This window comes from Rousettus aegyptiacus, unplaced genomic scaffold (assembly GCF_014176215.1).
Source record: "Rousettus aegyptiacus isolate mRouAeg1 unplaced genomic scaffold, mRouAeg1.p scaffold_m13_p_13, whole genome shotgun sequence".
Taxonomy (NCBI): Eukaryota; Metazoa; Chordata; class Mammalia; order Chiroptera; family Pteropodidae; genus Rousettus; species Rousettus aegyptiacus.
Window position 1 is genome coordinate 39,540,985 of NW_023416288.1, and position 12,457 is coordinate 39,553,441.

General features: G+C 41.2%; 1 protein-coding gene across 4 annotated transcripts in view; it reads left to right on the forward strand.

Annotated features, from left to right (window-relative positions):
* Positions 1–12,457, forward strand: part of BMPER (BMP binding endothelial regulator) — a 202,734-nt gene that overhangs the window by 34,995 nt on the left and 155,282 nt on the right. For all 4 annotated transcript variants that reach the window (XM_016160041.2, XM_016160059.2, XM_016160051.2 and 1 more), the window contains exon 4: positions 9,237–9,319. In XM_016160041.2, the coding sequence (XP_016015527.1) occupies positions 9,237–9,319 (83 nt within the window). The remainder of the gene's footprint in view (positions 1–9,236; positions 9,320–12,457) is intronic.

The window sequence follows — 12,457 nt, forward strand, 5'->3', positions numbered from 1 at the left end:
TTCAGATTTGACACCAAAAGTGTTGTACATAAAAAGTAAAATTGATAAATTAGACTTCATTAATTTTTTTTTTTGCTTTGTGTAAGACCTTGTGAAGACAATAAAATCTAATTAGAAAATGGAAAAAAAAAGATATGAAGCGATATTCACCAAATATTAGATGCAGATGGCAGGCAGTAAGGCACATGGAAATGTATTTAACTTCCTTAGCCATTAGCGAAATGCAAATCAGAACCACAGCGAGATATCAGTCCTCACTTATCAAAATAAATAGACTATTAAACTATGATAACACCAAATGCCAGTGAAGATGTGAAAAATCTCTCAGATATTGCTGGCGAAAATGTCAAATGGTCCAACCACTCTGGAAATCAGTATGGCAGTTTCTTATAGAACTAAACATACTCTTACCATATAACGTAGCATTTGCACTCTTGGGCATTTGACTCAACAGAATGAAAACGTGTGTTCACTCAAAATCCTGTATACAGATGTTCATGGCATCTTTAATCATACTAGGCAAAAAACCGGAAGCAATGCAAACGTCTTTTAATGGATGAATGCGTCAACGAACTGTGGCACATCCACGTCATGGAATACTGCTTAGCAACGAACAGGAACTAGCTAGTGACCCGTGGAACCAGTGCGTGTAAAATAAGCTCCGTGAACTCACTCACGTCGGCTTCCTGATTTTGATATTGTGATTTAGTAATGCAAGGTGTTAGCATCAGGGAGGCTGGCGAAGGTCGTGTGAAATCGCCCTGTATATTTTTTGTACCTTCCCGCGAATCTACAGTCACAACAAAAAGTAAAATAACAAGGGAGGCGGTGAAATATTTCTGACTTTTTTTTTTTTTTGCAATGAGTTCAAAACATCCTGTTTAATCAACCGTGAAGATCACATCTGTGTAATATGCTTCCCAAAGTGTAAAAATCGTGCCAGGCAATACATGAATCACACGAAATGGTATTTCATATGTGCGTTGTACATAGCTCATTTCTTCTTTATGCTCCTCAAAAAGATTTTCACTGATGTCTTTGAAATTACCTTGGAGAAGCTGAGGGTTCGAGTCATGATGTTTTGTCTATAGCCACCGTATTTATATTTTTGTGTGTAGCTGCCATAATTTATTCTACGAGGCTGTCAGCTGTTTTGCTGTCTTCAAACAAATTTTATCTTCTCGGGCTGCTACCATGCACTCCAAACTGTGAAACATGTTCCTATTTTGAAAAAAAACAAAAACAAAAACAAAAACAAAAAAACATGCATGGATCCAACCTTTAAGGTTTGAATTTGATCTATCGAACTCTTATTATTTGCTGCTTCATAGTGTCGGACGCCCTGTACCTAGCATGATGGGTGGCCAAAGGTACAGGTAGAATAGTTTCACCATAAATCCATAAAACCAGGTCTTGCCCCTTTGGCCACAGGACTTGCGTTTTACTTTGCCATATTGGTTTTCAGACATCACTAGAACATGATGTGACAGTATCACTAAAAGGCAGCATATCATGTTCTCCAGGGGACTCATTTTTAGTCTTGAAACTCCCACTTTCTGAGTTACTTCCAAGTGCTTGGCAGGACCCGGAGAACGGATGGAACATGGGTTTCGGAGGAAGTGGCTATGTGACCCGGACAAAGTAATTTCGCTTTTGTGATCTTGGCTTCCTCATTTTAAAATCTAGGGGTTAAAATGTTTGTGGGGGGGGGGGGAGGGAGTCTTCTGTCCGGAGTGCGTTTGATGAGAGTGGCCTTAGGTCACATGTGACGACGCCAAGCGCAGTGCCTCACTCGCCTATAATAATTATGCAGATTTTCGTTTTCTCTCTTCTTCCTTTTTCTCCTATGAGAGGATTGTTTACGTAAAGTTAGTGGAACTATCTTTTGGAACAGCGACGTTTTCCTGCCCACATCAGAAAACCAGTCATGACTTTATAGGATAGTCTCTCCCATTTTTTCTTCCTTTTCCATTTTTGCTCGGTGTGAGGTCAACTCTGCCTTTTCTCCTTTGCCTGTGGAAAGGCAATGGGTGCCGGCCATTGGACAATGGGCTGCTGATGGCTAGACGGCTACCACAGGGCTGATTCAGCCTAGGGGCAGACGCTTTCCCACATTTAGAAGTGTTTATGGTAAGAATAGATCAAATGCAGGAATGACAGGTGATGTGGCTCATATAAGAAAAGTATTTGTTGCAAGTATTTTTCTTCCTTAACGCATGGCATGTGTCCTTTCCTGTATTAATTATATTAAAAGTTCGAAAGCATATTTTATTGGATAGAATCCTAAATTATTTATGGCTCGTAGAATCTGTGTTATTATCTACATATCAATGCCAGATAGCGTATGTATTTTAATCCTGTGAGGTTATGAGACTGGTTCTGTAAGCCACAGTTTCATCACTTCGCAGTCTTCAGCAAACACATAGACTTGAAATCCAAGTAAGTCCCATGGAGATTGTGCGTTCCTCTCTATTGGTGAAGTGAGCTGAATTTGCAAGTCATCCTTACTCATCTGATAGTTCTTCGTATTTGGGATTTTATTCATAAAGCCATAAAAATTAAGTAAGATAGCTTTTTAACATTTATTTTTCTATTGCTGATTATTTCATTTCATTCATATATTTAATTCCTGATTGAAAAACAAAACAAAAAAAGCTATAAAAAAAATGTCCTGGCAGAGGGGCACACCTCACTCTTGAAAAACTCGGTTCATGGGTCCGCTTCTTTCTCTTGGGATTGAGGAAATGGTTTGGCTGTAAAGTTCCCATTAGCCAGAAATAAGCAAAATTGCCTGCAGGATTCATGGTAGGCATAGCCTTGAAGAGTAATAAAAGCTTGTTTTAAATGAACTCCTAAGGACACGAGTTAAGCCCTAGAACGGCTGGTCAGATTTTATGTTTATCCCCTTTGATTATACTTCCATATGTTTCTGGGGGAACAGTCTCTGAAAAGTGGTTCATTAAAAGAAATTGTACTGGGCTGGGGTAATTTGGGGCTTATTGACCAAGTCTAGGGGGTGGGGTGCCCTATCAGGTGGCCCGGAAGCAGCAAAGAATGATAGACCTGTCTGCTCTGCGTCCCTGGTCCATGTGGCATGAGCTGACTTCAAAGACCCCAAGTTTGGTTTAATTTAAGTAAATATGACCATTTGGATGGTAACCCTGCCCCCCCCTCTTCCCCAGACAAGAATAAACCACTAATTTGGGGGACCAAAGTGGATTTTGGAAAGAAAAGGCGCCCTCCTGAATATTATCTTAAGATTTGTCTTGAACAGCATGGGAAGAGAGCCAAGAAAGTGTCGATGTGCTTCTCGTCTCTAAGGTTTGGTAGGCGCTGGGCACTCGCGGACTTGCCTTCATTGTGGCCGACCCCAGCCTGCTTGGACCGTGGAGGAAAGGGGTGCGTGTTAGAAGAGACAGACTTTGACAGCTGAGTTGGTCCAAGAAAGCTTTGCTATTTCTGGAGGTGGAACAGTGAACCGAACTGGTCCACCTGTGAAGGAGGACATCGGGGAGGTGCGGGAAATGGCACCCTATTTATGTTCTCTGTGGTTTCCAGGAATAGCTGTATGTTGGTGCATGCTGGATGTTACCACCGAAATTAAATATTTATTAAGCACCTGCTGCATCCACAGTACTGTAAAGGACCTAGAAATGGACGTTTGAGAGGCCGAGTGTGAAGGGACAAAGAGCACAGGAGCTCACTGTGAGAGCAGAGGGCTTCGCAGAGGCCATGACAGGGAGGGGAGAGTTAGCTGGGCAAAGAAGGAGAGCCTGGGCGCCCTGTGTGTCATTGTGGGGATGATGGAGATGGAGGGGATGGATAAGGTCTGGGGTTTTCGGGAATGGACCAGCATTTGCAAAACCGCAGGATGAGATCTGGCCATACTGCGGGGAATTCTAAGTGCAGCATGTCTGTGGTTTGGGAGGTTTGGGAGCAGAGATTAAGTGAGGCAAGGCTGCCTGAGAACCGTATATGCTAAGTTTGAATTTTACAGTAAAGGTCAGTGATTTTCAATCCTGGCTGCAATTAGATCCCTCTTCCACTGTCTATTTCCAGAGACTCTGATCAGTAAGTACATCTGGAGAAGAAAGGTTAGGGACAGGTACCAGTCTATACCTCAGCCAGGCTGAGAACCATCAGTTATTGATAGTTCGAGTGTGCGAACGAGATACTAAGATGTGGGTTTAAAAGAGCACACACTGATAGCTGTGCGAGATACTTGAAAAAGACCTCTGTCCTTTCCTGGAGCAATAGTCAGCGAACCTGTTTTGAGAGCCCAGGTGAGAAATAGCCAGGAGCTTAGTTGGGGCAGGTGTGAGGGAGTGAGAAGATAATTGGAAGAACGCGTCCAGGTAGTGCGCGGGGTTTGGTGCAAGAAGAAAAGCGTGGTCACACTGCCGCAGAGAAGTCCCTTAAGGTAGAGTCTGAATGTCCTTGGATTGGGCGCTTAGTAGGCAGCTGCAGCCTGAGAGGGTGACGTTTCAGTGGGATGGTGGAGGTGGAAGCTGATAACTTTAATTGATGCACTTGAACCTGTTTTAAAAAGCACTCAAGTTCATTGTGGTTAGGGAAAGGGATGTAACCCAGGGACCTAGATGGCGTTCCAGGAATGAAGGGAAAGGACTGGAAAGGTAGGTTGGGGCCCAGTTGTGAGGCCCTTGGGCGCCAGGGGTTGAGCGTTCAGTGGTAATGCGATCCAGTTCTCTGCTCTTAGGCTGATGTGAATTTGAGCAATGAATGACTTAAGATTAGGAGGGTGAAAGTAGTGGAGCCGAGGCTCATTAGAGGCCAATGCCATTTTTTATAGTTCCGATGATGTTTAACAGCTATTTTAACAACAGAATGATGAAAACGTGTGATCTTCTCTCCCTCGGGAAAATGTGACCACTTAAAAAGCTCATAACTAATAAGAAAAATGAGTTTTATTGCTTAATTGTGGATTCGATTTATTTGTGTTTTTCCTACTTCCATTGCCCCGTGTGTTGAGTCGGCGAGCTGATTAGGCCAAGTTTCTCTAAGAGGATGTATGTTTTAAAAAAATAGCCTCTAAAATTCTTCTCCACCCCTGACAACGTTTGACATGAAAAAGCCAAAATACGTGTAAAAGAAAAGCATAGCTAGTTTAGGCTCGTTTTTGTATTTCTTCGGTTTTGTAAAGAGGAACTGTTTGGGGCGATGTGTGATGTTAGCTCGGGGTTTCTCAGCCTTGGCACGATTGACACGTGGAACTGGCTGATTCTTTGTTGTAAACTGTAGAGTGCTTAGCAGCCTCCTGGCCTCTACCCACTGGTGGTTCGTTGCGCCTTTATCCCCCAGTCATGACAACTGAAAATATCCAAGTCCCCTGGGTGGGGGATGGGAGATGGCAGAGTTGCCCTCGATTGAGACCTGTTGGTTTAAATCGAGTGTGGTGATTTTATCAGAAAACAACCACTTCCTCTTGCTGCAGTATGGGTGGCCATATTGAAGCCTGTGGAATCCGAAAAGCTTTTTATCGCCAGAAGAACACTAACGAATGTTTATAAATTCCTTTGTAGAAAGTTTATTTAAAAATATTTAAAGAAATGGGAAAAGCTACTTTACTGGTTGCTTAACCATTCCTGTGTAACCCCGCTTAGCCATTCTTCTGTTTAGTTCCTGGATCTGCTGTCATGTGCTTTTCTAAGGCCGGCATTGACTTTCCTTCTGGGCTTTGACGTCTTCGATACAGAGGACAATGCGAATTAGAAATTGCCCAAATAATACCGCTAGTTTGGACCTGGATGTGAAAATATGGATTCCATGAGGGAGCTGGATTCTAGTATTAGTGTCAGACCCAGGGCCTTCCGAGTCTGAGCAAGCCGCTTTAATTTTTCCGTACGAATTTTTTTATCGGCGAAATGAAGCAGATAATAATCTATATTATCTGAAAGTTTGCTTCTATTTCTAAACATTTAAGATTGAAATATTTTGATTATTTATTCGGGTGGGTCCTGACCCCACAACATATCCCCAAATACGGTGTGACTCAAGGCGTTCTCTTCAGGTCACCACGATGAATTAAGTACAGAAATGGAGAGTAAACAATTAGAAATGTTTCTTATAATTCCACAGAGTAATTCTATGCCAGTTACACATAATAACAACAAAAAAAATTAAGCTTACATTTTGTCCTAGTCTTTCAAATTTAGTTTTTCTAATAATTCATTTTTATTATAGTCTATAAAACTATCAGTCTGCATTGAATTGGAAGAACAAAGACAGAACGAACTGTTTCACCGGAGGTGGTTTGAGAAACACTGTCTCATATAGGAAAATTTTCCTTGCCTCTCTTTCTACCCTGGCCAGTAAGAGATATTTAGTATATTCTTCCTGTGGAGTTTAACCCATTTCCCGTTTGTCCCGAGAATACTCGCTGGCAGCACTTGTGGCTGGGATGTTTATCCCGAGATAAGTCGTGAATCACAGTCCTGACCTCATCCCCAAAGTTTGCCACAAAATGTCTGGCTTTTATTATTATCTTCATATCACCCTAGTATATCAATAGTCTTTGGAAACAAATGACATCATTCTATTTATAGCATCCTATTTTTAGTAGTGGTATTTCCATTTACAAAATATAGTAATTCTCGGTCGCTGAAAATGTCAAATCCTGGAATACGTGGAGTTCCTACACGTGATGTTATGCTGGCAGTGAGTTGCACTTTTTTTTTTCTAAATAGGAAAAGGATTAAATAAAAAAAGGGGGGATAGGATATTGCCTGTCTGCCATTTTAGCAGCACAAAGTTGGTGGCCAATAGATTTATTATAAAGAAATTTTTCTTATAGAAAATGAGAAGTAAATCTAGACTTCACGTGAGGTTCTTTTCAATTGTACGTATATGTGTCTTTATGTGGCTCATCTTAGTGTCTTGCTTTAAGATAACGTGTTTATCTTAAAACATGAACCCAAGGATTAGTCAACGTGTCCTTTTTTAAATGATGTAATTTCCTAGAATCCCTTTACATATGAAATCTACCATAGCGCTTGGTGTGCGAGAGTCTCCATAACTAGCTGATGCCGACGAGGGCAGACGAAGAAGGAAAAGGAATGGATTATACTCACTAAAGAGATTATTATAGATGTTTTTGAGTCTCTTCTGGCCTTCAGACTCCTCCAACATTTGGGAACATTTATTATAGGGACTCAGGTGTGGTAGACTGATGTGCGAATGAGAGCAGTCAAGCAAAGAAGCACTTTACAACTTGACCTTGGCCTTTACATGTTGAAATTGGGTGAAGGAGCCAGACTTCCAACTGATAGTTATTTGAAGCCAGAAGCCTTGCTGGGTTCCCTGCACTATGGACCACTTGTTCCAGTACCTTTTATCCCATATTGAGCGGAATAATTCAGAGAGGCCTGGCGTCCCGCCAGGAGCCACGTGCACGTGACCTGGCATTGTTATGATCTGTGCCTTGGCCCGCGGCTCCTCCTCGGGGTGTATGGGTCGAGTAGTGCGCTTCCTCCTCCACATAAAAAGGCAAGAGCTTTGCCTGCCCTATTAGCAGCGTAAAATCACCGTTTCTTGTAGTTTTTTTTTTTTTTTTAATCCAAAGGATGAAAATATATAACATATTTGGAAACTGCACTGGCAGGCTTGGCAGGCGTTTCATATTTACTTGGACTTCACATGAATTGGATTTGGTCCTCTGATTTCCCCGCCTCCATCTCTCGGAACAAGTTATTTATTACCCGAGTGAGTCTGTGTTAGCGGGTCAGACATGCACATGGCACGTCTATTGTAAGTGTGTTTGTTCGGTAAGATTTATGCCTGCCCAAATTGTTTTATATTGGTTTTCATTGTTGAAAATTCACTGTATTCATTCTTGGTTTGGCCTAAGTATTTGTAATGTGCGAGGGGTTCCCGTGGTTGAACATTTTATCGCCGTAACACTTCATGCAAAGGAAATTAAAAAATATATAGTGAAAGCATTTCCCTAATATGTTCCCAATCAGCTGTGCACGTTAGTAATTTGATTTGTGGGCGCTCGAGAGGGGAGTGCTGCCGAGATCTTTTCAGTCATTCATAACTCTCTGCGAATTCACGTCGGGGTTCCGCGTTTACGGAAATGTCTATTGACATTTCCTTAAGTCTTTCATTATTCTGTTTATACGTATTAAGAGCATTTAAAAAAAAAAGAAAAAAGTTATTACCATAGCAGTACCTGAAAGAATTTAGGGAAGGAGGTAAGTCTTCTCTCCGTTTCTCGGACAAGAAAAACTGATGTGAATTGAGGTTGATCAGCTTGCCCAAAGTCAATCGTTGGTACAGACAGGCAGGCCTGTTTACCTCTGGATCATCCCCATGTGTGTGTTCCTGCTCTGCATTGCCTGGTTGGCTCCTCATAACAACTGCGCAGTGACTAGAGACATAGCCAGGTGCGTCTTCCCAGAAGCATGACACACAGGGCGGAGGGTGCTATTCGGACCAGCTAAATCAGGATCTAGGCTGTGATCTCCACATCGTTATATCTTTGGCTCTTTCTGCAGGGACTTAAGCTGACTGGCTTGTTGCCTCTTTTCAGGGTCTCTGGCCTTTGACTTCTGGTTTTTTCAATGGATGATTATGACTTCTGTTTTGGCTAGTGAATTAGCATGCGATAATCCATACGTTGGTGGTTTCGGATTTCCTTAATCTAGTTCACAACCTACAAGTGAAATGTGAAATCTTAGCTCTTAGCGTCGGGAGGCCAGGCTTGGAAGAGTTCATCTGGTGAAGCCAGGGGTTTGTCCGGCGTAGTCTTAGACAGGTGTAAGATTTTGCAATTATTTCCGATATTTGAATTTCCTGCTTTTATTTCCTACCATGTTTTGAACTTCCCTCTTGACCTTCAGCATTTTGAGTTCATTTAGTCTTTTGTAAAATCCCCTTTCATCACAGTGTTTTTAGCCCTGGTCCTCCTTATACTTCACTCGGTATAAATAAAGTCACAAGATTATGCATTTTGGCCAAGATAGCTCATCAATCCATGGTTTTTCATTTGAAAATATAGTCTGCGAGGTTAATCTTCTCAGTAGACAAAGAATTAAACTAAGTGAAAGCCGAGTGGATATTTAAAAAGCTGAGTTGTGTTTTGGGGAAGGTAGCCAAGGAGTGCAATGCTTCCTCTGATCCCTAGTCCTGGCTTAGAAGATATGACTCCTTTCTCCAAAGATAAAGGAAACCCACATTCATTCTCGGCCCGTCTTTCTGCTTCTGTGTCTCCTGTCCAGGTTGCTCCTACGAAGGAAATAACTACAACAGCTCCTTCAAATGGCAGAGCGCTGCAGAACCCTGTGTCCTACGCCAGTGCCAGGTAAAGTCCAACTGTTTCACTCTCCAGCGAAAAGGAATCTGTGAGGTCTTTCTTAGAAGCTCCTTTCGGACAACACAGAACAAAACAAAATGCAAAAAAGAAAACAAATGCGAAACCACCGTAACTTTGTATGTGTTTATCGTGATGTTCACCGTAGCGAGGTAGGCGCAGGGCAGATATTGTATAGGACCTGCTTCCAAACGCACAGTGGAAACGTTCACCCTTGTTAAATTGCGCCTGGAAAAACTCCGCGAAGATGCATATGTCCTTGGGGAGAATTCATGTCTTCCTGTGAGTCAGCTTTCGGCAAAGCACAAATTCCTGTTAGCAGAAAGAGGTATTGTTAGAGGATATATGTTTTCCTTCTTTGGTTTGCAAACATTTTGAACTGGAGCCAATCTGTACACTATCCTCAATCAAGGCAATTAGGACACTTGAACCTTGATGATTTCAACCTGACAAATTTCAAAACCACCAGTTCGGCTCCCTCGGAGCCCACTGTGTCTGGTGCCGGGCTCTGAAAGGTCATCGCTTCCACGTGGCACGAATTCTTTAAACCTTAAACACACGAGCTGAACTAAATGAAAAATGAAGAATCCAAAATTTCAAACTCCTATTTTTATTTCTGGAAAAATGCTCTTGAAATGCTTATCTAGTTTTGAAATCATTTTAAAATTCTTCTCTGTACAGAAGATGCTGTTAAATCATTTTACCCTTAGCCCCATTTCGCTGTCCAAGGATATGCTTTTGCACTTAAAGGAGAAAGAAAATTCAGTATAATAATGTATATTTCTCTCTGATCTTACCTCAAGTATACTGATATTTAGTTTATCGAAATCTGAATTTCATGTCTTCGTGTTTATTATATGCCTGCGGTGGGCGTGTTCACTCATAAGATCTTCCGTTATTTATTCAGTTAAATATTCAGCTTGTTTATGCAGTAAATCTAAATTATTTGTGAAAATAAGATAGAACAGATGTAAATAATAGAGTAATCGAATCGATAAATATTTGTTGAATTTTCACTCCAGGTTATAGACTTAGTCAACTTCATGGAACGAAGAGACCAGAACAGTGAGTTTTAATAACATCGAAAGCCCACATCCATTCTAGAATCTGCACTGCCCCACCTCTGCCCTGCTTCTTGATCAATGAAACTTCCACTCTTTGATAGGGGAGCTCCGAAAGCCGTAGGTCCACTGTCTTGATTGACTGATTATTTTAACTTTTTAGAAAATTGACTTATTTTCAGTTGCGGTTGACATTCGATATTATTTGATATGAGTTTCATGTATACGGCATGGTAGTTAGACATTTATATAATTTACAAAGCGATCCCCCTAGTTAGTCTAATACCCACCTGGCACTATGCATAGTAATTACAATACTCTTGACTACGTTCCCTATGCTGTACTTTACATACCCTTTTTTCTAAATACTAATTTTAACTTCCTGATTCCTTCGCGTTTCCATCCACCTCCTCAATCCCCTCCCATCCAGCGACCATCACTTTGATCCCCTGCACTGTTTTCTGAACGAGACAACCGCGTGCCTTTTGGAGTGTAGCATAACATGTGTATGCCACAGAGGACTCGAAGATCCTCAAGTTGTCTGGACCAGTGGGGAATTTTCCTGCCTCTGGATGAAGACTTTGTTTAAATTAAATGAAAACGATCACCTGGGAGGGAATGTTTTGTTGACTGAATAATACAGTAAGGGATCACCATCAATTGTTGACACTGAAATTCCTGCCACCTATCATCTGAGTCACGGGCCACTTGGCATGGCTCAGAGCACGATGCAGGAATACCAAATTATTAACAGAAGAGGTCTTACAGACCAGCAGCCCTGGGCGTCAGGAAGTGCTGAACTGCAGAACAAAGCACAGAAAAGAAACCTTACCTACCTAATATGAACTTTGCTTTTAATTTTCCTCTTTTTCAAAAACTCTTCCTAAGTCCCTCTAGCTAATTTGAAAATATCATTTCATTCTGTAACCATAAGGGCAAACCTTTGTCAAATTTGTTAGAAAGATCTTCTCCTTGGCTCAGCCGACATCTTCCCATGCCTGCTAACTTTCTTCCTTCTTTGGGGGAAAGAGACCTTATCTATAAATGCAGGAAATGGCTGTTTATTGACCCCCATCAAGGAAGTCTTCGTTTGAGATGCTTCTCTGCAGAATGACACAGTTACGACCCCTCTCTCCAAACTCTCGTCTTCATAGGACCTAGATTCAGTAACAGGGAAGAGAATGCAGTGTAGTAAGTAAAATATGGGTTCTGCCACTTATAGAATGTTACTTAGCCTCTCTGGACCTCACTTCCATCCGCCATGAAATGAGAGTAGTACTAGCTCATAGGGTGGATGCAAGGAATAAGGAGGCTGTCATTAAAAACCCTTTCTGGTAGAGCCTGCATGTACTGGTTTCAACTAGGTATCAGACAGGTACCAGCTAGTCTAATGATCTGGTTTATTTCCATTTGAGTTGAATTCTAACTTCTTTCTTATACCCTCCTATGAAAGGTTTTCTGATGCTGAAAATTTACCTTTATTTTCTGCTGTTAGTTTTTTTACTGGAAAAGGACAATCTGAAGATAATGGGCAGGAAATTCATGCTGGGAACTAACCTGAATCCTCCATCTGGGATGCAGATACGAAAGGGAAATTGATCCCGAGCCATAGCTTTTGGAATTCTTCAGTTATATAACTAAAGCACAGATCCTTTTTTGACCTTGTGTTTATGGTATTTCGGCAGTTGTTTTTTTTCTTTCCCAATGTGATGTGGATCACCGAGTGTGAAGAAGATAAAATGGCTTAGTAAAAGTAATAAAATCAGTACAACCACTCACTTTTCTACGTATATTATCTTGTAGTGTAGATGAACATTACTAATTGATTTGATTCTTCTCGGTGGGTGCTGCTCTTTAATGAAAATGAAAATGATAACTAATGGTTTTTCCCTCCACTCTCCTTTCTATAACTAATCAGTGTTTTGACGTTCACATGTTCTTTATAAAATTTAGGTGTGATTCCTTATCAAACTCTGTTTTCAATATTGGTATGTATGTAAACACGATAGTACAGCCACTTTTTTCATACAGGAGTATAAATAAAATAGTATTGTTAAAAGTTAAGTAC